General features: G+C 48.9%; 1 protein-coding gene and 1 pseudogene across 1 annotated transcript; both read right to left on the reverse strand.

The window, feature by feature from the left end:
• Positions 1 to 3,664: 3,664 nt before the first annotated feature.
• LOC132227645 (keratin, type II cytoskeletal 73) lies at positions 3,665 to 13,158 on the reverse strand. The gene is made up of 9 exons (XM_059682985.1): positions 12,712 to 13,158; positions 10,991 to 11,205; positions 10,147 to 10,207; positions 9,428 to 9,523; positions 8,529 to 8,693; positions 6,244 to 6,369; positions 5,629 to 5,849; positions 4,646 to 4,680; positions 3,665 to 3,915 (listed from the first exon to the last, which is right to left on the reverse strand). The coding sequence occupies exons 1-9, from the start codon at positions 13,156 to 13,158 to the stop codon at positions 3,665 to 3,667; spliced, it is 1,617 nt and encodes a 538-aa protein (XP_059538968.1).
• A 7,070-nt stretch (positions 13,159 to 20,228) lies between these two features.
• Positions 20,229 to 26,344, reverse strand: LOC132226543 (keratin, type II cytoskeletal 1b-like; annotated as a pseudogene).
• Positions 26,345 to 26,433: the final 89 nt, after the last annotated feature.

Consider the following 26,433-nt stretch of genomic DNA (forward strand, 5'->3'; position numbering starts at 1 on the left):
TCACCATGGCAATGACGCAGGCGTTCCGCCCTGCCCAGTCACTCCGAGACTCTGGGCATTGCACGAAGGCAGAAGGCGGCTCCTGGCCGGAGCAAAGGTGGAAAGGTGGCTCTGGGCCGGAGCGAAGGTGGTGCTGGCAGCCAGGGGAAGGAAGGCATATTCTTGCACAAATCTTTGTGCATCGGGCCTCTAGTGGTTTAATAGTATACTATGTGTCATTCACTGAATTAAATAACTCTCATATATTCTTTCATTAAATTTAATTCTCATGACAACTTTATGAGGAACTACTATTATTAACCCCTTTTTATAGATGGGAAAACTGAGGCTTGTAAAGCAGAAATATCTTGCCTAAATCACAGTTCATAAGTGGCAGAGGAGGACTGAAACCTGGGTCCATCTGTCACCCAAGATGTTAGCTTCTTCCACAAGCTTGACAACACAAAATCCCAGCTCCTCAGCAGACTTGAAAAGGCCTCTCTTATGTGGCTGCTTCCTAGGGAGCCAGTTCCAGGTGCTACCCTCCCTCTCCAACTGCCAACCCACCTCACCTTCCACCTCACACCCCGGCAATCTGACCTGTTGTCACTATGCTAGCGCTTCTGGCTACTATGCCCACTCCCTCCTTTAGTCTAGGCCCATGGTCAGCAAACCGCGACTCACGAGCCACATGCGGCTCTTTGGCCCCTTGAGTGTGGCTCTTCCACAAAATACCATGTGTAGGCATGCATGTACAGTGTGATTGAAACTTCGTGGCCCATGCGCAGAAGTTGGTATTTTGTGGAAGAGCCAGTATTTTGTGGAAGAGCCACACTGAAGGGGCCAAAGAGCTGCACGTGGCTCGTGAGCAGCAGTTTGCCAAGCCGTAGTTTGCCGACCACTGGTCTAGGCAATAAACTTTATCCTCTGAAAACGCTGCACATGGACTTCCTCTGTCCAGGACCTCCCTGAAGAGCTCCACTCTTCTCTGCTTCAGTATCTTCTTTTGTTGCCAATATCTCACTGTGACAGTTACATTTCTTATAGTTATGTCTCCATTAAGGGCATGGACCAAGTTTATATATCATTGTATCCCCGGCACTAACTCATGCCATGTACATGATAGATGACAGTAACATTCATTGAGTTGACCACAATTTCTTCATTGGCTCCAAGAGTGCATTCCCTGAGACTAGTTATTCTGCCAACCAGTTCGCCTTTGGGCAATAAGTCAACTGGCATATTATCCTATATAATAAAAGCTTAATATGCAAATTGTCTCTTCGGGGATTCGACTTACCTGGTGTTCAACCGCTCACTATGACATGCACTGACCACCAGGGGGCAGCACAGAATGAAGGAAAGTCCCTGCCAGCAGCCGGCAGTCAGGGGAAGGAAGTCCCCAATTGGCCGTGATCTTCGGCCAAGCCTAGGGACCCTACCTGTGCACAAATTTCGTGCACCAGGCATCTAGTTCATAATATGTTCTCTTTAAAGTTTGAATTTTATGAATTGCTTTGCTAGCAGCTAAACACCTCTTTCAGTGAAGTAATGAAGTTAAATTTTGCTTTTTGTTGTTTTTTTACCTGTAGCACATCTACAATGCAGCTTTGTGGCTGATTCATGTTCTTTCTTCCCCTCATGTGTTTTTTTTTAAATACCCACACCCCCCACCCCTCCCCTTTGGCAACCATCAGCTTGTTCTTTATGAGTCTGTTTCTGTCTTGTTTATTCATTGTTTTATTTTGTTAGGTTTCACATGTAAGTGAGGTCATAATGGTATCTGTCTTTCTCTGACTTATTTCATTCAGCATAATACCCTCTAGGTCCAACCATATTGTTGCAGATGGCAAGATTTCATTCTTTTTTATTGCTGAATAATATTCCATTGTGTGTGTGCACATACGCAAGCACCATATCTTCTTTATCCATTCACCATTGATGGACATCTAGGTTTTTTCCATGTCTTGGCTATTACTAGTACAGCTGCAATGAGCATAAGTGTGCATATATCTTTTTGAATTAGTGTTTTTGTTTTCTTCGGATAAATACCCAGAAGTGGAATTGCTGGATCATATGGCAACTCTGTTTTTAATTTTTAATTGCACCAATATACAATCCCACCAACAGTGTTCCAAGGTTCCCTTTTCTGAAGTCAAGTCTTTGAACCAAAAAGATTGAGGACAAGATTCTGTTTCCACTAACCTTTATTAATCATGAACATTGTACCAGGCATTGCACAAGACATACTCATATTGTCTTACTTTAGCCTTACAATGATCTGGGGGTACTATTCCGCCAGTTTTATAGCTAAAGAAATGAGGCTCCAACTGATTGCAAGCTGTGCTCATGATCCCCAGTTACTTGCAGAATCTGAATCTGAATTCAAAGCTATTGACTTGAAGTTTAGGACTCTCTCTGGACCCACCGTGATCCTGTTCAGATGCCTCTGTGAGCATAGCCTGAATGTGGGCCAGCCTCTCACTTGCCCTTTGTATCATGTTGCATCCTGGCAGCAGCAGCAGCGTGGCCTGGGACCCATGAGAAGACTACTGAGCACAGAATGTTTTGGAAGCTGAGTGGTGTGTGTAACAGAGATGGCCCTATGTTTAAACACAACTCAGACACTTATACATTCACATCCATACTCAACCCACTGAAACAGCAACAAGGACCAAGAGAACATTGGTTATTACATTAAAGAAAATCTAGCTTTGGCCTTTTCTGGAATGACAGTTATAACTGGATCCCAGGCTTCTGGAACTGACCTTCTGCTACCTCTTGACCAGTTTGAAATCTTGCCACAAGTATTGGCTCCCTATCCTTGCTGACAATCTAAATGGTCTTAAAGATTACCCATTCACTGGAACATTGGTCTGAGGAAAGCATGACTTAGAAGGTGCATCTGCTGGAGTGATGGGGAACAGAGATGAATCCTGAGCATCACAAAATTCAGTAGAGGTGATGGTGGGATCTGGCAGTTGTGCAAGGATCTCTCTACTTGGATCTAAAGATACTTTGGGACTCTTTGGAACACACTGGACCTCAGATGCCCCAGGCTCCAGGTCGTTGACCTCCATGAGGCCTGAGATGAGGATTCCCTTAGGAGAGAGAAGCATCCTGTTCCTGCATGAGTTTTATAAGTTTATTGGTGAGACACGGGAAACATGGAGGCGAGGTCTGAACAAGGACAAGAGCTCACATATTAACAGCCTTCCTTGATGGGAGAAGCTTGCAGGGGTACTCCCAGCTATAAAATCTGCAGGGACCATGCAAGGTACAATGTATAACCAGATGTTTCCCCTAGCTGGAGTTGCTCTCACAGGAGACAGGTCTCTCAGTGGGCCTTCAATCATATGTACCCATGGAGCACATGGCCAAATAACTCCCTAAACCAGGGCATGGAAGGGGCAGTATGAGGATGGGGGTTACCTTTGAGAAAAAATCCTTCCACTGCAAGGAGAAGGATTCAGGAAGGGGAGGCCCAGTTAAGAGGTCTCTTGGTACAGAGGCAGAGGATGGGCTAGATTCTAGAATCCCGATTCTACATTAAGAAAGACTAAGGCAGAAAAATGGAAGAGAGGAGATGTCAGTGGCAAAGAAAACCAAAAGAAAATGTGACAGGAGTTTCCTGGAGAAGGGAGTCCAGAGGAAACCAGGGCAAGGCAGACAACTGTCTTTCTCTTTATCTTGTAGTTTTCTTAGTAGGTGAACTCAGAGCTGAGGTTTTCCCAGAGGGATCCTTGAAGTCACTTGCACTCCCCAGCCTGGTTTTGGCCTCCCCTCGAGGGCTGCAGTTTCCACTGCCAGTGACACAGCCTCCAGACAGCATGCTGTAGCCAACAGAGCTGGGTCGGTAGCCATAGGTGCCCGTCCCGCTGAACCCGAAGCCGGCTCCTGTGCCCGCGGTCCCAGCTGTGGAGCTGCTGATGACTGCTGAGGAGGATGGAGGGACAAGTGATAAGTGTGTGTCCCAGAGCAGGAGTGGCCCTGAGTCCCCTCCAACTTCCCAGTCCCAACTAACAGTCCCAGTCTCCACTTTAAGCAAATACTTCACATCAACTGTGGACTTGAGTTGAGTGACACACACTCAATTCCTGAGCAGCTCAAGCCCCAGGAGAAGCAGCCCAGATCCCATAGGACCCCCAAATCAGGAAACTTCTCCTTCTCTGAACAAACAGAAATAGCAAGGACTTCCCCTGAAGAACAGCTGTCTTGCATCTAACTTTAGAATCCAGTCTTATTTTTTTCAAAGAATATCCTGATTGGTTCATATAGGGGAGTTTTGCTGGCCTGTCTTAGAAGGAGACGGAGCTGAAGCCTGTAGGGCCAGCATTAGAGCTGGTGTGCACAGTGTGTCTATGCCTGATCTCCACTTTCAGTGAGTAGGTGTGATTCTTCCTGCCCCCTGCTTCCAAGCTTCCATCATGTGCAAATGCTGAGAGTTTCATCCCAGCATGGGAGAGGTTTTGGGGTGGGAGGGAGGGGTCAGGGACCAATGTGAAAGGTCAGGAAGTGATGGGAACAGAAGCAGCAGGTCTCCACTGGGAGGTGATTATGACAGTGGAGCTCGGGCTGTTCCATGGGGGTCCCGGTCACAGGCACCCACTTAGTTTGTGCTTGTTAATGGACTAAAAGCATTCCCCCATAGTCATGAAATACTCACAGATGCTCACAGAGTTGGTGTATTCTCCAGACATCCTGCATGGGGAGAAAAGCACAGGTGACTCCCTCACATGGAATCCGTGCTACCCTCACCACAGCCTGAAAGCCTCGGCCAGACTAGCTCATGTCCAGGCACACATTGCACCTGGATATCTCTAAGCACCTCCCTCTCCATCCTCAGTCTACTCTCCCCACTTCAGAGACTATGAACTTGCAGCCTTGGAGTCCCCAGTAGCAACACTACCTCCTACCAAATTTCTCCTTAATCCACTTTTTCATTCCTGAGAGGCTACGGCCTGGATAAGTACATGTGGAAATAGCATCAGGATTTGCCACTGGTGGACTAACTGTATGATTTCAGGACCAGTAACCTGTCCTCTCTGAGTCTTTTGTGTAAAATGGTGCTGAGGTAGAACAGGGTTTTTTAAATGTCAGTGCTTCAGGTACCACCCTCCCAAGTGTTCCTATGACCGTGTACAACTCATACTGTTATATAGCTAGTATTTTCACTGACTCTGCTTTTTATACAAAAATGCATTTCTCTTAAAAGGAAGTATTATATCACCAGGATAAATAGACAACCAGTACCTACTATCTGACCAAACAAGAACAAAGCAGTAGCAATAAAATCAAAATAATAAAAATTAAACAATTAAAAAAAATTGTGGCTAGGTGTGATGTCTGCTCAGAGACTGAACCTGGGTCTATTCTCTTTATTAATAGGGGTATTTACAAGTGGCAGAGCAGTGGCAGAGATGTAATAGCACCATGTAGAGATTTTCTCCAGTCTGAAGACTAGAACGAGAAGAACTGTAAAGGAAATCTCTGTCTCATCGGATCCTGTGCTATTTAAGGCTATGTGGGTAACCTGAAAAGCATCTCCAGCCACTCCATCAGCCTGACCCCCACACTCTGGGAAATTGAGTCAGAGGATTATAAAAGTTCTTCCCCCTCTAACACTCTAAGATCCCTCCCATCACCCACCTGCACTCCTCGCCCTCCAGCAGCTTGCGGTAGGTGGCGATCTCTATGTCCAAGGCCAGCTTTGTGCTCATCAGTTCCTGGTACTCCCTCAGCATGCGGGCCAGCTCCTCCTTGGCCTGATGCAGGGCAGCCTCCAGCTCATCCAGCTTGACCCGGGCATCCTTCAAGGCACAGTCACCCCGCTGCTCGGCATCAGCGATGGCTGTCTCCAGGTTGGAGCACTAAGGGTCAGGAGGTAGCATCCCCCTGAGTTCTAAGGCACCCTGAGCCTCACTTCACGCCCCACTCCCCCAATCTGTTCACAGTGGTTGGACCTTCCTCTGTCCTTGCCCACGTCCTAGAGCAAAGCTGCACCGCCATGGTGTTGGGGCTTGTCAACCTGGGACTGTGAGAGGTGGTATCCTCAGACACTTGGCTTTCTGAAAAGATGCTTCCAATTGTTCCCAGACTTCATTTGGGAGCTAAGTGTGGGGGTTGAAAGCAGGGGGTTCTATTTGAGGACTGGGGTCCTGAGATGGAGAACCAAGAGAAGGAGAAGAAGCAAGGGGGAGTGTATGTGATGGGAAGTCCACCCCTCCCTTGGGAGTAAGCCAGGAGCCCCTAAGTCCCCTTCACCTGCTTCTTCACACTCTCAATCTCCGAGCGCAGCCTTTGGATAAGCCGGGTCAGCTCTGAGATCTCGTTCTTGGTGTGTTTGAGGTCATCCCCATGCCGACCAGCCGCCAGCTGAAGCTCCTGGAACTAGGGGGAGATGGGCCAAAGCAGGGATTTTGACTCAAGGATGAGTAGGGGTCTCCAATTTCACCAGGCCTATCAGCCTCCCACTCAATAATTGGATTTATTTATTTTCCTTAAGCACAGTTGCTCTCACTGATGGTTAGATTCGGCCATAAGGACTGTTGGAAGTCTCATACTCTCTACACTGAAATTTTATGACACACAACTCCAATTATGGTACTCTTCTGCCTATAGCCCTTCAAAGTCAAGGTCATATTCAAACTCCTAGTATGGCATCAAGGTGCTTTGAGATCTGGCATCCACCAGCTTCTCCATACTCATTTCTCACAGCCTCTGCACATCACCTACCTAGCTTTCCACGTGTGCCAAATAGTTCTATGTTTCCTCAATATGCCACATACTCTCAAGTCTCTAAGTCTTTGCATGAACTTCTCCCTCCATCTGGAAAACCCTTTCCTATCCATTCTCTCTTCTTCCCTAGCTGGCTCCAACTCAGTCAGCACAGAATCACTTCCCACAGGATGCCTTCCCTGATCCCTGGTTGGGTGCACCATAGCCCCTGCCACACCAGTCCATAGCTCTTATGGACTGTACTGTGATCACAAGTTTCTAAATCTTTATCATCAGACTCAAAATGACTAGAGGGCAGGCACCTTTTTATTATTGTTATTTATTTCTGAATTCCTAGTACCTAGCACAGAGCCTAGCTAGTGTTCAAAGCGGTCTGATGGATAGAAGAATGAATGAGTAAATGAACCAAAGAGGGAGCTGAAGAGCTGCCCATCTATATTTCCTGTGACTTCCTTCCCTTCACAGTTCAGCTGGGCCCCAAGCTATTGGCAATCTTGCTGGGCATGGAGGAACATTTTGTATATGAGTGGTAGGGATAGAATGACTGTATCTAACACTAGTTATGAATTTTGGATCATCTACTCTTTGGGGATTATTCCTGGATTTGATGTCATCGATTGGATAGTCAACAGAGGGTATTCCATTTCTACCCCATAATTTGGCTGAAGGGAAACACAAAAACGTATGACATTCAGACCTCTAGTGTCTATGCATTGCTTGTTTCTGTCCCTGGGTGCTTGGCCTTGCCAGTTCTCTTATATCTGGCCCCAGCATGGCCCTAGATTCAGGATTCCTCTTCTGAGACTCTGGAAGGCAAGGGTCTTCTCTCTATGATCCTGTGTTTTATTTTGGGGGGTAATCTTAGGACAAAAAAAACACTATGGCAGAACAGGTGGCCTTCTCTTGCTTCTCTGCAAGGCTATGTGAGCACAACCTCCCACACTCTAGCTGGGAGAGAGGCACTGACTCCCCCGGTTCTGACCCATGCAGTCTCCTGAGTGATTAAACCACACAGCCACCCCTGACCCTAGCTTGCAGCAGAAAAGTAGAGGGATTGGGGCCTGGGGACCTGAGTTGGAACCTTTATCAAGAAGCCCTGGACTGTGGTGTCTACCAGTCTTTGAAAGCCTCCCTTCCTCCCACCCCTGCAGGCCAAATCTTTCTGTCCCCAGGGTAGCAAGGAGTGGGTGGGGGGAGGGATAAACAAGATAAAGAGAGTGCGGATTTCCCTTGAGAAGGAGCCTGATAAATAGCAAGGAACAATTAGGAAATTGCCATTTAGATCTGAGAAACCACATTATCTAAAGAATTATCTTCCCACCCACAACCCATTAGAGGAGTTAAGATCTAAGGGACTCAAGCACCCCCTTTATTCTTGGACTTGGACTTGAATGAAAAGGTAGGAGTTACCTAATCTCAGATCACACTAAAGAGACCCCCTAATTTATTATAATTAACAAGGGATTTGAGATGCTAACTGCCCATGTTTTCTTCCTTCCCAGACGCAGTTCAAAACTCTGCCTGCAGAAGTTGTTCCTGACTTGCCCCATCTGATCCTAGTTCCCTAACCTCTGTCTCCTCCGCATTCATGACTCTGTGCCACATTTGTTTGCACTCAGCAGTGTGTGTCCTCCCATGGCTGTCATGTTCTAAGTAGATCCTAAGGGCAGAGCTTCATCTTCCCCTCCCTTTGGGCTTCCACCAGTGTCAGGGAGAATGTCTTGATCCCAACTAGTATGTGGGCCATGGTGGGTCATGGGACTGGACCAGAGGTCTTAGAACCCTTGACTCTAGAAGGTGTGCAGCCTCACCTTGGTCTGGTACAGGGCCTCAGCCTCAGCCTTGCTCTTCAGGGCAATCTCCTCATATTGGGCGCGGACCTCATTGATGATGCTGTCTAGGTCCAGGTTCCGGTTGTTGTCCATGGATAGGATGACAGATGTGTCACTGATGTGGGATTGGATTTGAGCAATCTCCTGCATGGGAAACAAGGAGGCATGAAATGTCTTTTGTGAGCAGAGGAAAGTGCCAAGGTGATGGCCCTATCCCAGCAGGGGAGCCCCCAAACCCTCCAAAAACAGATGCAGCTGTATTCTCCAAAACGTATAAAAATGGACCTCACCAGCCCAGAGGTTCCAACACCACACCTAGAAACTGCTGAGTGGGTTTGAAGCAGCCCAAGTAGAAAACAACCCACATGTCTGTCACCTGAACTGGTTAGACGTAGAAAAGGTGGAGAGGAAACAAGCTGGACACCACACAAGAGACACTAAGGACACCGCAGCCCACAGATGCTTGGCCAACAGGCTGAGGCTTGAAGCCAGATTGTCATAGAGTCAGTAAAAAGGTTTTGAGGCCTCCCCCCCTCCAACCCTAAGGATTTTTGACCAAGACCTGAGGAAATGCCCCAAGTGACAGAGAGAAAACAGGCAAAAATGAGAATGTGCTCTGCTGAAGATCAGTGGGAACTTCTTAAGCACCCCGACTTCCTGGAGGATATGAGAGCAGGCCACTGGAGGTAGCCTGGGGCTGATGGCACACATCATTTGGAAGTACAAGGGTATATTTCACTCTTGCCTTGGATCTACCAAGTTCCCAGCATCCAAATACTAGAGACCTGGGCTCTTAAAGTTACTGATGAGTAAATAACTGCTCATTTACGTCTGTCCTTCCAGAAGACAGAGTTGGGGGTGGGATGGGGGAGCCTTACCCCTTCGTACAGACACTTGAAGAACTTGATCTCTCCATCCAGGGCGTCCACCTTGGCCTGCAGCTCCACCTTGCTCATGTAAGCCGCATCCACATCCTAAGGGAATCCAGGGACCCCCTGACATCACCCTTCTTCAAGTCCAGACAGCGTTCTCCTGGGAACTGGCACCCCAGCACTGACTCGGTGACAAGCTGCCTCAGGGAATGGAGTCAAGACCAAGGGGGCAAGAACCTGACTTCCACCCAGGACTCACTGTGAGACCCTAAACAAGTTCTCAGTGACTCTGGAACTTGTTTTACTGCCTCTATTTCTCAAAGAGAAGGTACAGGAGGGAGCCCTACCCACCCCACCCCCCCTACACACACACACCCGCACACATGCACAGTCTGTCATTCAGACTGCAATTTGCCAGAGGCAGGCAGAGTTGGGAAGCAAACCTATAGCCCCTCTCAAAGCATGTCCTGTTCCCAAAGCCAAAGTGGGTATGACCTGGGGATTGACTACCCATGTCTAGGCTCCTGCCCATTTACATAAAACACGAAGCTGTTCTAGATAAACACCAAGGTGTCCCAACATGTCCCAAGCAACAAATCCCTCCATCTGCCTTGGCTCCAGGCCCTTGTAGGGAGCACAGACTTCAGTATCCTCTCTGATGTCACCTCACCCACCCTCCACACTCCACTACTTGGGTAACCGAGGGATATGCACCCCCTCCTCACCTTCTTAAGCACCACAAATTCATTCTCAGCAGTTGTGCGCTTGTTTATTTCCTCCTCATACCTGCAGGAAAAGCATCACAGTAAGCAGGGTGTGTGTGTGTGTGTGTGTGTGTGTGTGTGTGTGTGTGTGTTCTCATTATGAAAAGAGAAAGGAGGTGCTTATGTTGTGTATCTTTTAATAGGTATTATTCTACATCTTTGCAATTGTGGGCAGGGTTTGAAGCAATTCCCTCCTGCGCCAGGTGACCAGATGGTTTGGGGTCTGAATTTCCTCTGCTGTCTGGAGAATGAGTAGGTTCTTCCTCCTCCCATTCAGTGTCCAAATTACAGGAACATGACACTGTCTTTCCACCATGATTCTTGTGTCCGACAACCCCTACCAATAACTCCACCTCATCCTCAAGCATGAGTTCCAAGGCAGCCAGCACTGTCCCCTGGGGTAGGAAGAAGAAGCATGGCCCAAATGTACAGGATCTGAGGGAAATGAGAAAGGAAGCCCAACAGAAATCCAAGCTCCCTGACATGCAGAGGAATTTCCTTGGAACTTAGAGGCAACTCAGGAACCAAGAGGCTGTGGGGCAGGCACACATGAACTCTGTCGAGTGAGGAAAAGAGAGAACATGCCCTAGAGGTAGTCTCTGTGAGGACAGTCCTGCCGCTTTCCAAGAGGCTGGCTGTCCCCTGTCCAACTTGCTCAGCTGTCATCTTGCCCGGGCAGAAGAGCTCAAGCTGGGTCACTCCCACCTGAGCTCAGTGCTCCTGAGACCAGAGGCAAATGTCCCAGTGTCTGCTGGGAAAGCCCAGCCCAGGAGGTGGTCAATCTGGGTGCAAGATCCTTGCTCACCTCTTCTTGTAGTCCTCTACCACATCCCGCATGTTCCTCAGCTCCGAGTCCAGCCTCACCCTGTCCCCCGACAGCGTCTCCAGCTGCTTCCGCAGGCTGCTGATGTAGCCCTCGTACACGGGCTCCAGGTTGTTCTTGCAGTTGTTCAGGTCCAGCTGCTGCAGCAGCTCCCACTTGGTCTCCAGCACCTGGTTCTGCTGCTCCAGGAACCGCACCTGGAACCCAGATCAACAGACACTCAGTCATGGGGAGAGACTGTGTGTTTCCTTTTCTGGTTGGTAGCTGTGTTCTCTTATGCTGCATTAGCTTAAAGGGTAAGCCCATGTCCCTCCCCACCCAGGCCCTTTGTCTGACTGAGGAGTTCTCTTTCTGGGAGAACCCGACACCATCGGGAGGGGCTTCAACATCTTCATTTCCCTCTTATCAAGATACGTCTCCTCTCTATCTGTCCAAACCTGCTTGGACCGATGTCAGTGGTCAGCCTTGTCCAATGCTGACCTTAAATATGTAAACTGACCTGTATTGGCCTTCATGCTCCTGCGTGGCTCGGCTCAGACCCAGTAGCCTGGCCTGTGCTCTGCCTACTCTCTGTCTCCTAGGTCATGGCCTTTCCCAGCCCAGCCAGAGGTCGGTGTTCAACTGACCTGGGGTCTCAGCACCTCCTATGTAGCTTTCATGTCCAAATCTATGATCTCAGAGCATTTCCCCAGCATTCTCAAGTGGCAGTTTATAAATATATCATTTCCTTGCAGAAAACCCTCTGGTGGTTCCATATCACCTATAGAGTCAAGTCCAAATTCCTACTTATGCTCTTCATAATGGGCCCAGCCCCTCTGCTGCCATTCACCTAACATTCACACAACCCAAGGTGTCCTGCTCTCCAGATAAGCCCTTCATGCTGAATGTGACTGCTCCCTCTCCTACGTTGCCTTTCCCCACCTTTGTCTGGCAAACTCCTACTCAGCTTTGATCACCCTACCCCGCTGTCATCTTTGGGAAGCTTCCCCTACACCCTGAAGGTCTGCTTCCCAAGACGCTTCTACCTCTTTGTTCATCGGTGGCTCTTAAACTTTAGTGTGCATCAGCATCACCCTGGGGGCTTATTAGAGCTGCACATCCCAAGGCCCCACTCCAAGAGTTTGTGGTTCAGCAGGCACAAAGTGGAGCCTGAGAATGTGCATTTCTAATCAGTCCCCAGGTGAAGCTGATGCTGCCAGTTCAGGGACCATTTTTGGGAACCTCTACTCCAGTGCACTACTAATTCCCAGGTGCCTCGCCCTGGGGCCCGCATGTCCGTTTTGGATGTATTACAGGCTCTGAGTCTATCTTCTGACCAGTGTCTGAGCTGGTCTGGGTCCCCTAAGAGGATGAGCTAGGCCCTATGGCATTCTAGACATCCTAGGCTGCCATGGACCTCTCCATTGTCTGGCTTCTAAGTTTCACGTGCCATCACTCTCCTACTTCTCAAAGCGTGCCACTGTCCCTGCCTCCAGGAGACCTTCCCAGACTAAGCTCTCTAACTCCTCCTGCCCCTCTGGCCACCCTGACCTCTCAACACTGATGTCCAGAATTCGTCCAGTTCCTCCCTGCCCAGTCCTCGGCAGTGTCTGCATCCTGGAAAAGTGGCCTGTCTTCCTCTGCCTCAGACTGGGAGCCCCCAAGGACAGTGAAGGTGGAAGAACAAAGGGGCTCTACATTCGGCTTTCTCCAGAAAGTCCCACCTTGTCGATGAAGGAGGCGAACTTGTTGTTCAGAGTCTTGATCTGCTCCCGCTCCTGGGCACGCACTTTCTGGATCTCAGGGTCCAGCTCCACATTGAGGGGAGCCAGGAGGCTCTTGTTGACGGTGACCTGAGAGATGCCCCCTGGAGGGCAAACAGACGGACATGCGGGCCCCAGGGCCACACTGCCAAACATGCTGCCAGCAAAACCGCTGGCCCGGCCCCGGCCAAATCCATAGCCCCCTGTTCGCCCGCTGCCACTGGTCACGTTATAGGAGATGCTCCGGGAGCCCCCCAGGCTGTAGAGGCTCCGGCTCCCAAAGCCCCCGCTGAGCCCTTTGACCCCTGCCCGATAGGAAGGCGAGCTGCCCCCTGAGAGCACAGCGGAGCAGCCACTGAAGCCCCCCTTAGCAGCAGCTCCCGACTTGTAGGTGAATTGGCGGCTCATGCTAGAAAATCCAGAGAGCTGGAATAAGAAGCTAATCCTTAGCTGAGATGCAACTCACAAGCCTAAGATCTTGGTCTCCCCCTTTATAGGGCTCGAGAGGAAGCCACTGCCCTAAATTGTGGGTTTAGTTTGCCTGGGAGCAAGAAATCATTTTCTCCCAGCAAAATCAGAGATGCCACGTAAATAACTTGAAAACCCCTAAAGTGATGGCCTTGCAAGCCTTGCTCATGTAATTTGAGTCTTATCTAATCAACCTGGGGTATTTAGCCTGGCCAAATTATGCCTAGAAAGATCTTGGCTGGGAGGTTTGTCACAGACTCAATTGCCCTTCCCCAGGGAGTGGGAAGGGGAGGAGTGGATTGCGGGGGTGCAGAGGGGAGACCTTTAATTGACAGTGTCATCTGTGAGAGATCTCACGACTGTACCAGCCATCAGATGGGCTTCTTCAGGGACCGCTTTTATGTGGTTAGGAGGAGACTCTATGACCGAGCTTCCCAGGGTTCCTAGAGATGGTTCTCATGGTGGCCAGGACGATGGGTGATGAGCCAGAACTAGGAATCCAACCCAGCCCTCTGGCATCCAGCCCCTGTTGTGGCCTCCCAGGCACATCTCCTGCTCTCTGTACTGGTCAGGCTGCCCTGCACACACTGACTTTGCTCCTGCCTCTCCCACTGCCCTCACCCTTGACCTTGAAATAATGGTATTGCCACCATTCATGGTGGCTGACACTGGTGCAGTGCTTTACAGCATTAAAAAAAAAAAAAAAAAAAAAAAGCTCCTGAGGAGGTGGCCTGTCTTCCTCTGCCTCAACTGGGAGCCCCCAAGGACAGTGAAGGTGGGAGAATGAAGGGACTCTACATTCGGCTTTCTCCAGAAAGTCCCACCTTGTGTGAAGCTCACTTAACCCACTTGACCTGGGGAGGAGCTTGATGATCCACATTTCACAAATGGGAAAACCAAGGCTCAGATAGTTGAAGACAGCGAACATTTCATGAGCTCTTTCTCTGTAAGAATCTCAAAAGATACAAATTTCCCACAAAACCTAGGTTCAGCCTTGAGGATTCCCTTGGATGGTCTCTGTCTCCACATTCAGAGGGGCCTTACCATGCAGGCCTTACTTGTCTGGCCAAACAGACAGACAGACAGCCATTCACCTCCTCAGTCATTCATCCATCCACTCATTGAACAAACTTTGGTTGAGGTCTGACTCTGTCCAGGGTACTATGCTACGGTCTAGGGTCATAAATTACAAGGCAGTAACCTAGTTTACAATTCTAGGATGAGGGAAGACACTTAAATTTCATTAGATCCTTGACATTACCAAAGTATTCACAAGTCCCCAAACCCAAATATATTCATAGTACATAATTTCCTCCATAAAAATGCAATTACTTCACTAGCCAGAGTGCTTGAATGAACAGCTCTCCAATCCCTCTTGTCTATTTCTGTGCAGAGATGATGGTCCCATCCTGTAGTATCCTAATATATAAAAAGCCAGGGGCCATCATGACCTAAATGACAAGATGGATGATCGAACAGCAGGCTCCATTGATCAGGGGATGGCTAATGGGGGACTCGGGCTCCCTCAGGCTCTGATGAATCCGTGGCATGCCGGCTGGTGAGTGGGGTGGGTGGAAGACAGACCACTTGGTCCCTCCTCCCAGCCCTCAGACTCCAATCAATCAGTGGCAAAGGTGGGGCTGAACTGGGGACTGGCTCCCTTAATAGTGCTGCGGGTTCAATCTCCAGAGGACAAGACAGGCACTTCAGAGAGATTGGATGAGGAAATGGCCCAGTTTGGCCCTGATTTTACCCACTTATGTTACTCTTGAAGGTGTCTTTGCCGCAATGTGAATAAACTGCCACCTTTTGGAATAGGGGCTCATACGAAAGTCTGCATTCCCAACTTGTCTTGAAACAGATCTATGTTCTGCAGCTGTGGCCACCATCCTGAGATCAGGTCCTGTCGCTGGGAATCAGGGGGCACTGGAGTGGAGGCCACCCCACCGTGCCCTTTTACATTCAGGGATTGAGCTGAACTCACTTTGGGGGAGGCCTGGCAAGGGTGACAGGTGTCACAGATGGAAGGATGGAGAATGGAGAGGCAGACACCCTGCTCGGTCCCTCCCTGGGTGGGGTCAGGCAGATGAAGGCCGGCCAGCCCACCCCACAATTGGGTGAGATAGCATCCTCTGTGTCCACCTCTCACCCCGTGGGTCCAGCCACTCCCCTCAGCTCCTGGCAGCCCTCTGTGTTCCACGACAGTGCGCTCTGCCTTCACATGCTGCTCGCCCTAAATGAGAAGGAAGAGAGTGGTTGACCCACAGACAACTGCACAGAAAGATAGGGCTCACAGCTGGTGAGCGCAGTGGCGGTGGCAGGAGCCTCTCCCGACTCCATGGCAGCTCTAAGAAGCAGCAAGCCGAGTGGTAAGGAGCAGTGGCGTGTAGGCGGGCGGTAAGGAGCGAGGGGTCCTAGATTGCAAGAGGGATTTCCAAATGTCTGCTTAGGCCTCAGGGGGAACAGGCCTAAGCCAGCAGGCAGACATCCCCTGAAGGGTCCTGGACTGCAAGAGTATGCAGGCCAGGCTGAGGGACCCACCCCCCCTCCAGTACACAAATTTCATGCACCGGGCCTCTAGTATTGTCTATTGTAACACAATAACATTACCTCTAATACTGTTGTACCAAACAATTGCCAAATTCAACCTTCCCTTCTTTTTTTAATATAAAATAGCTATTTTAAATTAAGAATAATCATTTTCTTAGTCTCAATTTTGCTACCAGCAATGGCACTTGGCAATCTTTTCAGAATTTTTACATTAGGATTTTTACAAACGATTTGTCCCTTTGCAGTTTCTCCCTAAGGCAAAAGTTAAGCCCAATAAAGCTGTGCTATGATGACGATGCTGACTGTTCCAGCCAGAATCACTCCCTAATTGGTTCTTTGCACACACTAGAGTCAAGGGAGACATGAGTCAGACCTGTGTCTCTGCAGAACTACAAACTGCCATCCCAGGCCTTCAGATCGCTCCCTAAGGGCTGAAAGCAGGTGCTCATGTGGTGAAGGCCAGCTCAGCAGCATGCTGTGTGAATGTTAACGTGCAGCTAGCCCCTCACCCAACATGACCTTCACTTCCCCTCTCTCACCCTGGCCTTCCCTCCTTGTGAACCTGCTACAAGGCACCCTGGAAACCTCTGGTCATTTGTCAATCCAGCCACTCCTATCTGCCCAGCCTCCCCAAATTGCACCGTTTCTCTGCACTCATTGAGAGTCTGTACCTGTGTTCCACGTGTGTGCCAATCTTCCCCAGTAGCCTGTAAGTTTCTTGAGGATAAGTCCCATCCTCCCTCTAGTCCTTTTTACCCACTGCCCAGAACCATGGGGTGAGGGATTCTCAGGAAGTCTTGGAGGGTACAAAAGGCTCTTAGGAGCCCCCTGGAATCATCCCCCCTACGGACAGGACCCTTAGTACCTGTGTTTAAAACTTTCTTAAGTGACTTTTAAAAATAGTGGGCCATTACATTTCACATCCTGCCACTGCTCTCTAAGGCGGGGGGGGGGGGGGGGGGGGCGGGGGGGGCGGGGAGACACGATGCCAGGTAAGCCCTTATTAATCTTCACCCTATCAAGGAGGTACAATTAACACATTTTTACAGGTAAGAAAACTGAGGCACAGAGAGGTTAAGTTATTTGGACAAGGTCACACAGCTGGGCACCGGGAATGGAAGCCAGGCAGTCCACTGTAGAACCCATGCACTTAACCACTGTGGCCTGCAATTTTTTTAAAAAAATAATCCATTTCCCCAACTCTGAGATTATTATTCAAAATGTCTGGGGCAGGGCCTGAGCTTATAGAGTTTCTAATCCTTCCTCACACTTTTTTCTTTGGAGCCTGAACCCACTCTCAGGGGCTCTGCCTTTTAAGGTTACAGTCAGGAGGAGCATTAAATACTTTCAGCTCACATTCCATTGTCCAGAACTTAGTTTCATGGCCAGAATTATTTGGAAATGTAGTCTTTAGGTGGGTAGCCAGGTCTCATCTACAATTTCTATTTCAGTAGCAAGAGAGGAAAAAGGACACTGGGGAACGAACAGCAGGCTCTGTCTGCTAGGTAAGCACCCTTGTCCCTGTATCATCCATCCACTGTTTAAAACTACGCAATGGTGTCCAAATCTCTTGAGATAATACAGCAGCAGGATGACCAACCATCCTGGTTTTCCTGGGACTGAGTGGGTTCTCAGGATGGGGGACTTTCAGAGGTCTTTTTAATTGTTGATAGTATTAAAAATGTCCCTCATTTGCCCCCCTCTCAGAAAAACCGAACAAGTTGGTCAGCCTACACAGAAAGGCTCTCATCTCAAGATCTGGCCCAACCCACCACTCCTACTATTTCTCTCTCCAAGCTCTGCCAGGCCTCACTTCCTCAAAAGAGCCCCAAGAGCCATCTTGTCAACCTCCTTTTCATTTAGTCAACCAATAGTTATTGACCACCTACTTTGGGTGTGACTTCCTCACAGGGGATAGAGCACCTCTATCTAAAACACTCCCTACCCACGCTAACTCCTCCTCATCTTTCCATGTTCAGGTGTCAGCTTCCAAGGCTCTACATCAGGGAAGTCTTCCCATCTGCCTGGTCTGGCCCTTGCTCCTGACATGCCAGAGATAGCACTTACATCACTGCGCTCTGATTGCACATTCACTGGCCTGCCTTCTTAGTAGACAAAGGTCTAGGTCACCTTTTGTACCTGTGTCGAGAACAGAGTCTGGCACATAGTAGGTGCTCAATTAATGATTATTGAATGAGCTTAGGGTTGGCTCAGACAAGTAGCTATGCCCAACCCCTCCCTAGCCACCTTCTCTCCTCTAAGTGCTCATGACAGGGAACTGATGACCCCTCCCAATCCAGCACCGCAGGACTCCATGGTGTGTTGGGCTGGAACTGCTTTCTGGGTGAAGCTGGAGACAAAGCAGCAGAATTGCCCTCCCAGCCTGAGCCCACAAGAGCCATCTTGTCAACCTCCTTTTCCACTAAACACCCTCTGGCCATTTGCCTGATAATAATCCTTATAACAATAGCTACACTATTACCCCTTAATTAGGCAATAATGATTCCAGCTTGGCTGCCAAGTAGAGCTCAAGAACCTGAAGTTAGTTATTTTAAAAATGCATCTTTCCCAATAAAGAGAAAAGGTAAGGGTCATTTTTGCCTACCTCCCAAAGCTAAATAGAAATGACATGCCCTTTCACCAGCAAGATAACTGAGTGGGGAGAACAGTAAGTGAGTGTATGTATGTATATGTGTGTGTGTTGCAGGATGACAAGTGGGAGTGAATAATATTCATGGCCCACCTGATCAGTGCATACACATTCCCAAATGGATGAATTTCCAATGAAGAAACAGGACACAACATCTTCTCCATGGAGAGTAGGGCCCTTGTAGCTCAGCAGGTTACACTGGACATTTATTTCAAATTGAACTCCATCAGGAGTGTGGTCCTAACATATATTTGCTTCTCTTCCATTTTTATCCTCCTCCCTGGAGAAGGGGAGACACATGAACCCAGCCCCCTCTCACGTTGTTTTCAGGTGAATGATGCACACTGGCTTTCCCAGGATGAGGAAAAGGGGTGGGGCCAGGCTGGCACGCCTGCACCCTCCAGATCCCCATAGTCCTCTCTCTCCCCTCCTCTCTGTGGTGGAAGCCTGGGGCCCTGGCCTCAGTCTGTGGGCACTGGCTGTGTGGTCTTGGACAAGTTGCTTCTCATAGTCTCATGGAGGGGATTTGAGAAAGTTCCAAGGTTCCCTTTGCATCTAAGATCCTATGCTCACCTCCAGGCTGTCAGGGCCCCCTGAGTCCCGTGGTGGAGGGATGTCTTTCTCATAAATTCACCCAGGTTCTGTGAATCTATGGGAGGCAGAGTCCTAATACCCCAGACTGGATTACATGGGGCTTTAGAAAATCAAATTGGAACAAGTTCTTGATAACCCATGGCTGCAGATTATGAGTATAATGACTGACACACATAAAGGCAGATAACAGAACTGATAGTGATCATAGAAAAGGAGGTGTGTATATCTGTGCTTCAGGAACGAGATAGAGGAGAACTTTGGCGTCTGCCCCACAGAAGGGGACAGTTGGACTAAGAACACTACAGGGGTGCAGGGCCAGTCATGGAAAAGGTGACTGACAGCCCTATCGGCCCATTGAGACTACATGGGAAGGGTTTTCATGGGGCCCCAACCTTCAGATGTATGAAAAAAAATAACTTGTTTGACCTAGGAGCTTGTCTCCAAATTGCCAAAGGTGCTGTGTGAAATAATCAAGATAGATGTCACCAAATCAGAGCCAGAGATTCAGCCTTGCCTCTGGGAGGGAAACCTACAAGTTTCTGTGCCCTGAGCTGGGGCCTTGGTTTCTTGTTTAACTTGACTCTTCGTTTCCCTCACCAGAACCGGTGTTTCCAGAATTCTCAACCTGAGGTCTGAGTCCTTGGAAGCCCCTCCTGTCCCTGCAGAGCCCACAGGCCTGGCTGAAGACCCAGACGCTACACTGAATTTTCAGGGTGGGGGCCTACCTCCTCTCACAGAGACTCTACCCACTGAGCTAAAACCAGTCATGGCTGTATTGGAAGTGGGGGCTGTACTTGGCACCACCACTGTGGGGAGACAGAGAGGGAGGACCAGAATAGTTGTGGGCATCCCCACATGCTTTCTAGGTCGCTGAACATACAGGGCACTGAGGGGCATCTTCCTGAAGTGTCCTATAAAAAAACAGTGACTTCCACACCACCCATCGATCTGGGCCACCTCTCTACCACAGAACTCGGGGGTTTCTGGCTGCCTGGAGGTGAGCATGGGATCCTAGGTGCAATGGGAACCTTGGAACTTCCTACTCAAATCCCTCCATGGGGTCACATGACAAGAAGTGACTAAGACCACATAGCCAATGTCTGCAGAGTGATGCAAGGGCCCCAGCCCCTTGCCTCCTAGTAGAGGGCTCCTCCCTCCTTAGCTAAGGCAAGGGGAAGGATGACTCCTGACTGGCCAAAGAAGGAGAACCCCCCTGTTATTCACAGTAGCTCACATTGTTGGTGACTTCTCCAGACAGCCTGTTGGCATGAAAACAATCAGAATAATCAATACATCCTCTGACCCAGATTCAGAGGAAGATTAACTCCAGAAGAAAGATATCCTAGATCCGATCCATAATTTGTAATTCAGTTTCACTCTGGAAAACACCTGGGTCCCAGAATTGCATCAGGTCCCACCAGGAATAACAAGGGCCCATGTTCCCAATACAGCAAGATCAATACCACTGTTCCCAGACTCCCACACTGTTCTTGCTGCCTGGTCCCCTTGGCCCTCAAGTCCCTCTGCACCCTTTCCTCAGCCAGGGCTCAGTCCATTCATTCTGGACTGGGCAAAGTTTAAAAAGGCTATGCCTTATTTTTCTGTCTTTCTCAATGGAAGAGAAATCTATCCATTTTTCCCTCTTGTCCAGAGGTCTAGAAAGATAGTGCGGAGGAGAGCCAGGATCCAGAATCCAGGGTCATCAATGCTAATCATGTATACTTTGGACAAAAGCCCTGACTGGACACATACCCCACTACCACTGACAAAACTCAGGTTTCATTTCAGGAATAATGAATGCATTAATTAATTGTCCCATCATACAGATAGGAATGCTGTTGCAGGGTCACTACTGATGGATACCTGCCCATTCTCTAGCCTCTGGGTCCCCCACTTGATCTCCTTGCCCTCCAGCAGCCTGCAGTAGTTGGCTATCTCCACGTCCAGGGACAGCTTGGCTCCCAGAAGTCAGGCCAGATGTTCCTTCTGCTGCTGCAGGGCAGCCTCTACCTCAGCCCACTTGGCCTGAGTATCTTTATGGGTCACCTCACCCTTCTACTATGGGCCTCCACAATAGTATCTTGCAGGGCAGTGCTCTTCAAGGGCCAATTGCAGGCAATAAAGGAGGCACAAGAGACCAGGTACCTACCTGTACCTAGCTGGGCTTCTCTCTTGCCCACCTTCATAATTTATTGTGGAAGGTGTGAGAATACAGAAAAGCAGGGAGAAAAACCTATCCTAACATCACCACCCCCACAAAGGTTACAACTAGGTGCCCCACCTGGTTCTTGAGGTTGGCAATTTCTGCTTGAAGTCTCTGGATGGCTCGGTTCAGCTCAATGACCTTCATTTTAATCACTTTGAGGTCATCACCCTTTCTCCAGGCAGTCACCTGGAGATCCTGGGCCTGGGACCAGGAAAAGGCAAGAGTGAAAAGGTAGCACGGGGAGAGCCAACCCCAGGCTCCTCTCCTGAGACCTCTGAACCACCTGCCCAGTCTGGTCTTTGTGGCCAAAACCAACCTATAGGGGAGACAGATTCCTGTCAGCTAGGAACGTAGGGTCTAGCTGAGGAAACAAAACAAGGCCAGGCTTCCTGAAAATGTGCTTCCATGGAGGTAGGGTGGAGGCAAAGGAGAGCATGTACAGGTGGAAGGAAGAAGGCCTGGCTGAAACACTGGCTGCCATGATTCTTGGAATTAAGAGCTGACTGTACTGGTTAGAAGGTCACCTTGGTGTCTCAATGTGCCTGAGTCTGCAGAATTGGGTAGCCTCCTCTCCCGTAGGACTGGCAAGTCCCCAAGTAGCCATAGCTCTAGTAATTCCCAGAGACTTTAACAGGCACCCTGCCCATTAATCTTCAGGACAGGACATATGAGGTCAAGTGATCCTACCAACCACAAGGCCAATACAGTGGTTCAATCCCTGTTGGCACGGGTGGGACCCTTATATGTCTTCTGGGCATAACTCAGCACAGGACACTTCTCCAGGTGGGCACCTTAGTCTGGTACAGGTCCTCAGCCTCAGCCTTGCTCCTCTGGGTGATCTCCTGGTATTGGGTCTTGACATCGGAGAAGATGCTATTAAGGTCCAGGTGTGGGTTGTTGTCCATAGAGAGGACCACATGAGTTTCCTTGACTGTCAGATCCTGTGCAGCAGGGCATGGATCAGTCCTTGGGAAAAAACACTCACCTTTTGGAGTTCCCAGTGCTACCTCATCACCAGCCACGTGGAAGCTCAGGGGCAGCTCAGGGACAGCTCAGGGAACCTTCTCCTTCCTTAGTCTTCCAAGCATCCCAGGGCTGCCAGGGAGCTTAGACAGTCCCCTAAACTCAACCACATAGAAGACTTGGAGGAATTCAATCTCCTGGTATAGGGCATCACTTTGGCCCTGAGGTCCTCCGTGACCAAGTACACACTGTCAGCATCCTGAAAAAAAAGAGGCAGCGGGCCCCGTGGGCTGGAAGAGCTTTATCTGAACTGTCTGGATGCCACAGGGAGAGTAGCATCAATAGAGCACCTCCAAAAACATCTAGAAAACTAGGAGTAAGAACAATGCCAAGTGAATGTGCAACCTAGCGGTGATATTCTTAAGTAGTTAAAAACAAGACTTCTGAGCCAGAAATCAGAGTTGGCTTCATTCTTCTTGCAGCCTTGCACTCAGCACAGTGCTGGCTGGAAGGTTAACTGGGTCTGGGGATTCATCACAGCTGAGGAGGCTGAGCCAGCACAGAGCAGGGTGAGGAGATCCAGCACTAAGATTTGGGGAGAAAGCCCCTGCCTTTCACCTTCTTCAGCACCACAGTCATTCTCAGCATTTGTCCTATTATTTATTTCTGCTTCATATCTGATGGGATTCAATAGATAAAAAGTCTGTTATGTCTAAGATATTCCCTTTTCTCTGTTCTCCTACACCCTAAAGTGGTCGGCAAACTCATTAGTCAACAGAGCCAAATATCAACAGTACAACGACTGAAATTTCTTTTGAGAGCCAAATTTTTTAAACTTAAACTATATAGGTAGGTACATTGTTATTAACTTAATCAGGGTTCTCCTAAGGCTTAGGAAGAGCCACACTCAAGGGGCCAAAGAGCCACATGTGGCTCACGAGCCGCCACAGTTTGCAGACCACGGCCCTAAAGGAACATCCACAAACAGATTCACAAGAAGAAAACAAACAAAGATTCCTGGAAAGGAAGTCCAGTTCTATGCCATAACACTTCTTTCAGACCTAGACCTAGCAGGCAGCAGGCCTGGGTACTTGGGCTGAATACCACTGTCCTGCCTTCACCTGCTCACTCACTTCTTCCTGTGTTACTCCACGGAATCCTGGGTGCTTGTCAACTCTTCCTGCTGCCTGATCTTCTCTGCTGTAGCCTTTCAAGACAGGCTGCAGGCTGGTGGTGCAGGTACTGACATCAGCTGCTGCAGCAGCTCCCACTTGGTCTCCAGGACCTGGTTCTTCTGCTCCAGGGACCACACCTGCAAACAGGAATTCCAAGGACTTCCGGGGCACAGCATAATGGACTGGAGAAGTCCTTGCTCACCTGGCAGAGGGATAAGTGATTCCAGTGTAGCATTAATTCCAAAAATGCTATGATAGAGGTTGTTTTGGCCCTATTGCTTGAGAAATTTCAGTTATGTGTATTTGGCCAATTGCTTAGAGCAGTGGTGCTCATACTCTGGAGGTATTAGACTCAATCACTTGGAAGATCATAAAGAACACGGGATCCAGGTTTCTTAACGCAGGACTGGGTCTAGACTTTCGTGTGGTTACCAATTTCCCTGCTTGATTGACTCCCACCAAAGCGTGAGAACCACCGGCCTAGATCCATGGTCGGCAAACTGCGGCTCGCGAGCCACATGCGGTTCTTTGGCCCCTTGAGTGTGGCTCTTCCTAAGCCTTAGGAGTACCCTAATTAAGTTAATAACAATGTACCTACCTATATAGTTTAAGTTTAAAAAATTTGGCTCTCAAAAGAAATTTCAATCATTGTACTGTTGATATTTGGCTCTGTTGACTAATGAGTTTGCCGACCACTGGCGGCCCCTAGATCATTTGGGAAGAGAGGATGTCAGAAAGAGACTCATCAACGAGCCAGCAAAATAACTCACTCTCTGGAACTTTCTTTTACAAATAGCCACAACTATTTGGTGCAGACAAAACATACCCTGTCCTCACCCTTCTCACTATATTCGTGACATTGCAAGAGAGAGCAGCAATAGGAGTAAAAGAGAAGAGTGAACTGATAATGTGCACCTTGAATCTGTTGAGCACCTTGCTGATAAAGATCGGGAGGCATTTCTTCCTATAGCAAACCTCATGCCAGCATGCCCACGCCCTCTCACAGCACAGCAGTCCTCTGAGGCCCGAGAAGGAAGAACACAGTTTAGTTTTTCCCAAAGCAAGAGCATATATATATATATATATATATATATATATATATATATATATATATATATATAAAATGATTGATTTTTTTACAGAGAGGAAGGGAGAGGGATAGAGAGTTAGAAACATCGATGAGAGAGAAACATTGATCAGCTGCCTCCTGCACACCCCCTACTGGGGATGTGCCCGCAACAAAGGTACATGCCCTTGACCGGAATCAAACCTGGGAGCCTTCAGTCTGCAGGCCAACACTCTATCCACTGAGCCAAACCAGTTAAGGCCCAAGCAAGAACTTTAATCAAGCAGGAACCCCATACAATTTCCCATCTTTTTTTTTCAGCTTTATTGAGGTTTAATGCACAAATAAAGTTATAATATATTTAAAGAGCACATTGTGAAAGTTAATTATCACTCCATCACATCACATATTTACCCTTTATGTGTGTGAGAGAGAATACTTAAGTTCTACTCTCAGCAAATTTTAATTATATGATACAGTGTTATCAACTATAGTCACTATGAAAGGACACTATTCCTCAATGCACCAGCTGCACCGGTAAGTCCGCCCAAACCCAAACCCAGAGCTTTGGGCATAATCATCAATTCTACTTTACTCCTTACTGGCTTCTCCTCTTTTTTCCCAGCTCAAAGTCCTTGCAACAGTGTTCATAACTGACCCTCCCTAAGGAAGACCACCCTGAGGAAGGTGGGGGTCGGCAGAACTAGAGCTTTCTTCCCGGACAATCCTGAGCATCCCATCAATGCAAATCCCATTGATGCAGCCTTCCTGCCCCCCATTTTCCCCAAGGCTATTCAGTGTAAACCTCTATCCAAGGCTGGTCCAAGAGCAGATTGTTTGGGGTAGCTAGTATAAGAAGTCTGGCCTCCTTTTGCTGGTAAGACTAGATAAGACCTGAATGTTGGGATTTCTCAAGGCTATGGACATCACCCCCCACTCCCAGCCCTGACCAATAGAATTTGAAAATCACCTGGCCAAATCATTTGCATTGGCTCCACACTCCACTTCTTTTCCGGAGCCCATTAACTGGGCATTATCTGATTCTGGTGGTCTCCATTCCCTGGCTTTGGGAGCAAAAATGCCAGTTTGCTCAGAGAGAAACGCCTGGACTCAGAATCACATGGCAACTTATGGGGAAGAAACCATCTGCCAGTGTCTTAAAGTGTCCCTTACAAGACACCCAGTGACCATTCTGACTCCTTTCAAACTGGACCTCTCATCCCATTCCAATGTACTGTTCCTGCAGGAGGGATCATCTTTACTTCAGGGCAGGACTGGAAGGCCCCAAGTTTGGCAAGTTGCTGAGGTTCAGATCCAGTCTCCTGTGGAGGTTTGGAGAACATGAAACACCAAGTGGGCACCTTCCACCAGGACCAGCTTTAAGAGACAGGGACTGAACTAATTGACCTCAGGTAACGCAGACCTGCACTGTCCAACAGGGTAGCCACTAGCCACATTTCCATTGTGGCTGAAAGACCTTGTCTGCAGCTCCCTGGAGTTACCAGGCCTGGCTGTCTGGTCTCCAGGCATCAGCACTCACCTTGTCAATGAAGATTCTTAATGTTCTCAAAAATGTTAAGGTTCTTAATCTGCTCCCACTGCTGCTCCACCTCCTGGGCCTTAGGGTCAATCTTCACACCCAAAGGCTCCAACAAGCTGGGGTTGATTACAACTTCTTAGATGCCCCCAGGCCAGACTGTTGGGCCTACTGACCCTAGTCCTCCAAAACCACCACCAAAGCCAAAGCCCAGGCCACCCAGGCTGCCCACTCCAAAACATCCACCGCCTTGGCCATGAGCCAGACCTCCAGCTACACTGGTAGAGATGCTTCTGCTCTCACCAAGACTAAGGAGACTCCAGCTACTGTAGCCTCCCCGCCCAGGGTAACCTTGGCAGCAGCCGCTGCTCTTTTGGAACGACATTGAGTTCCTGCCCATCTCCAGCGCTCTCCTGGCGGGATGGCTGGGCCACTGCCAAAACTTCTACTCTGGCACTTCAGGCCATAGACCTG

This window comes from Myotis daubentonii, chromosome 2 (assembly GCF_963259705.1).
Source record: "Myotis daubentonii chromosome 2, mMyoDau2.1, whole genome shotgun sequence".
NCBI lineage: Eukaryota > Metazoa > Chordata > Mammalia > Chiroptera > Vespertilionidae > Myotis > Myotis daubentonii.

Coding starts and splice junctions, on each gene's coding strand:
- LOC132227645 (XM_059682985.1), bottom strand. CDS start 13,158: ATGAGCCGCCAATTCACCTACAAGTCGGGAGCTGCTGCTAAGGGGGGC. Junction 10,208..10,990: donor GTAGAGGACTACAAGAAGAG/GTGAGCAAGGAT, acceptor CTTTTCCTGCAG/GTATGAGGAGGAAATAAACA. Junction 6,370..8,528: donor AGGCCCTGTACCAGACCAAG/GTGAGGCTGCAC, acceptor ATCTCCCCCTAG/TTCCAGGAGCTTCAGCTGGC.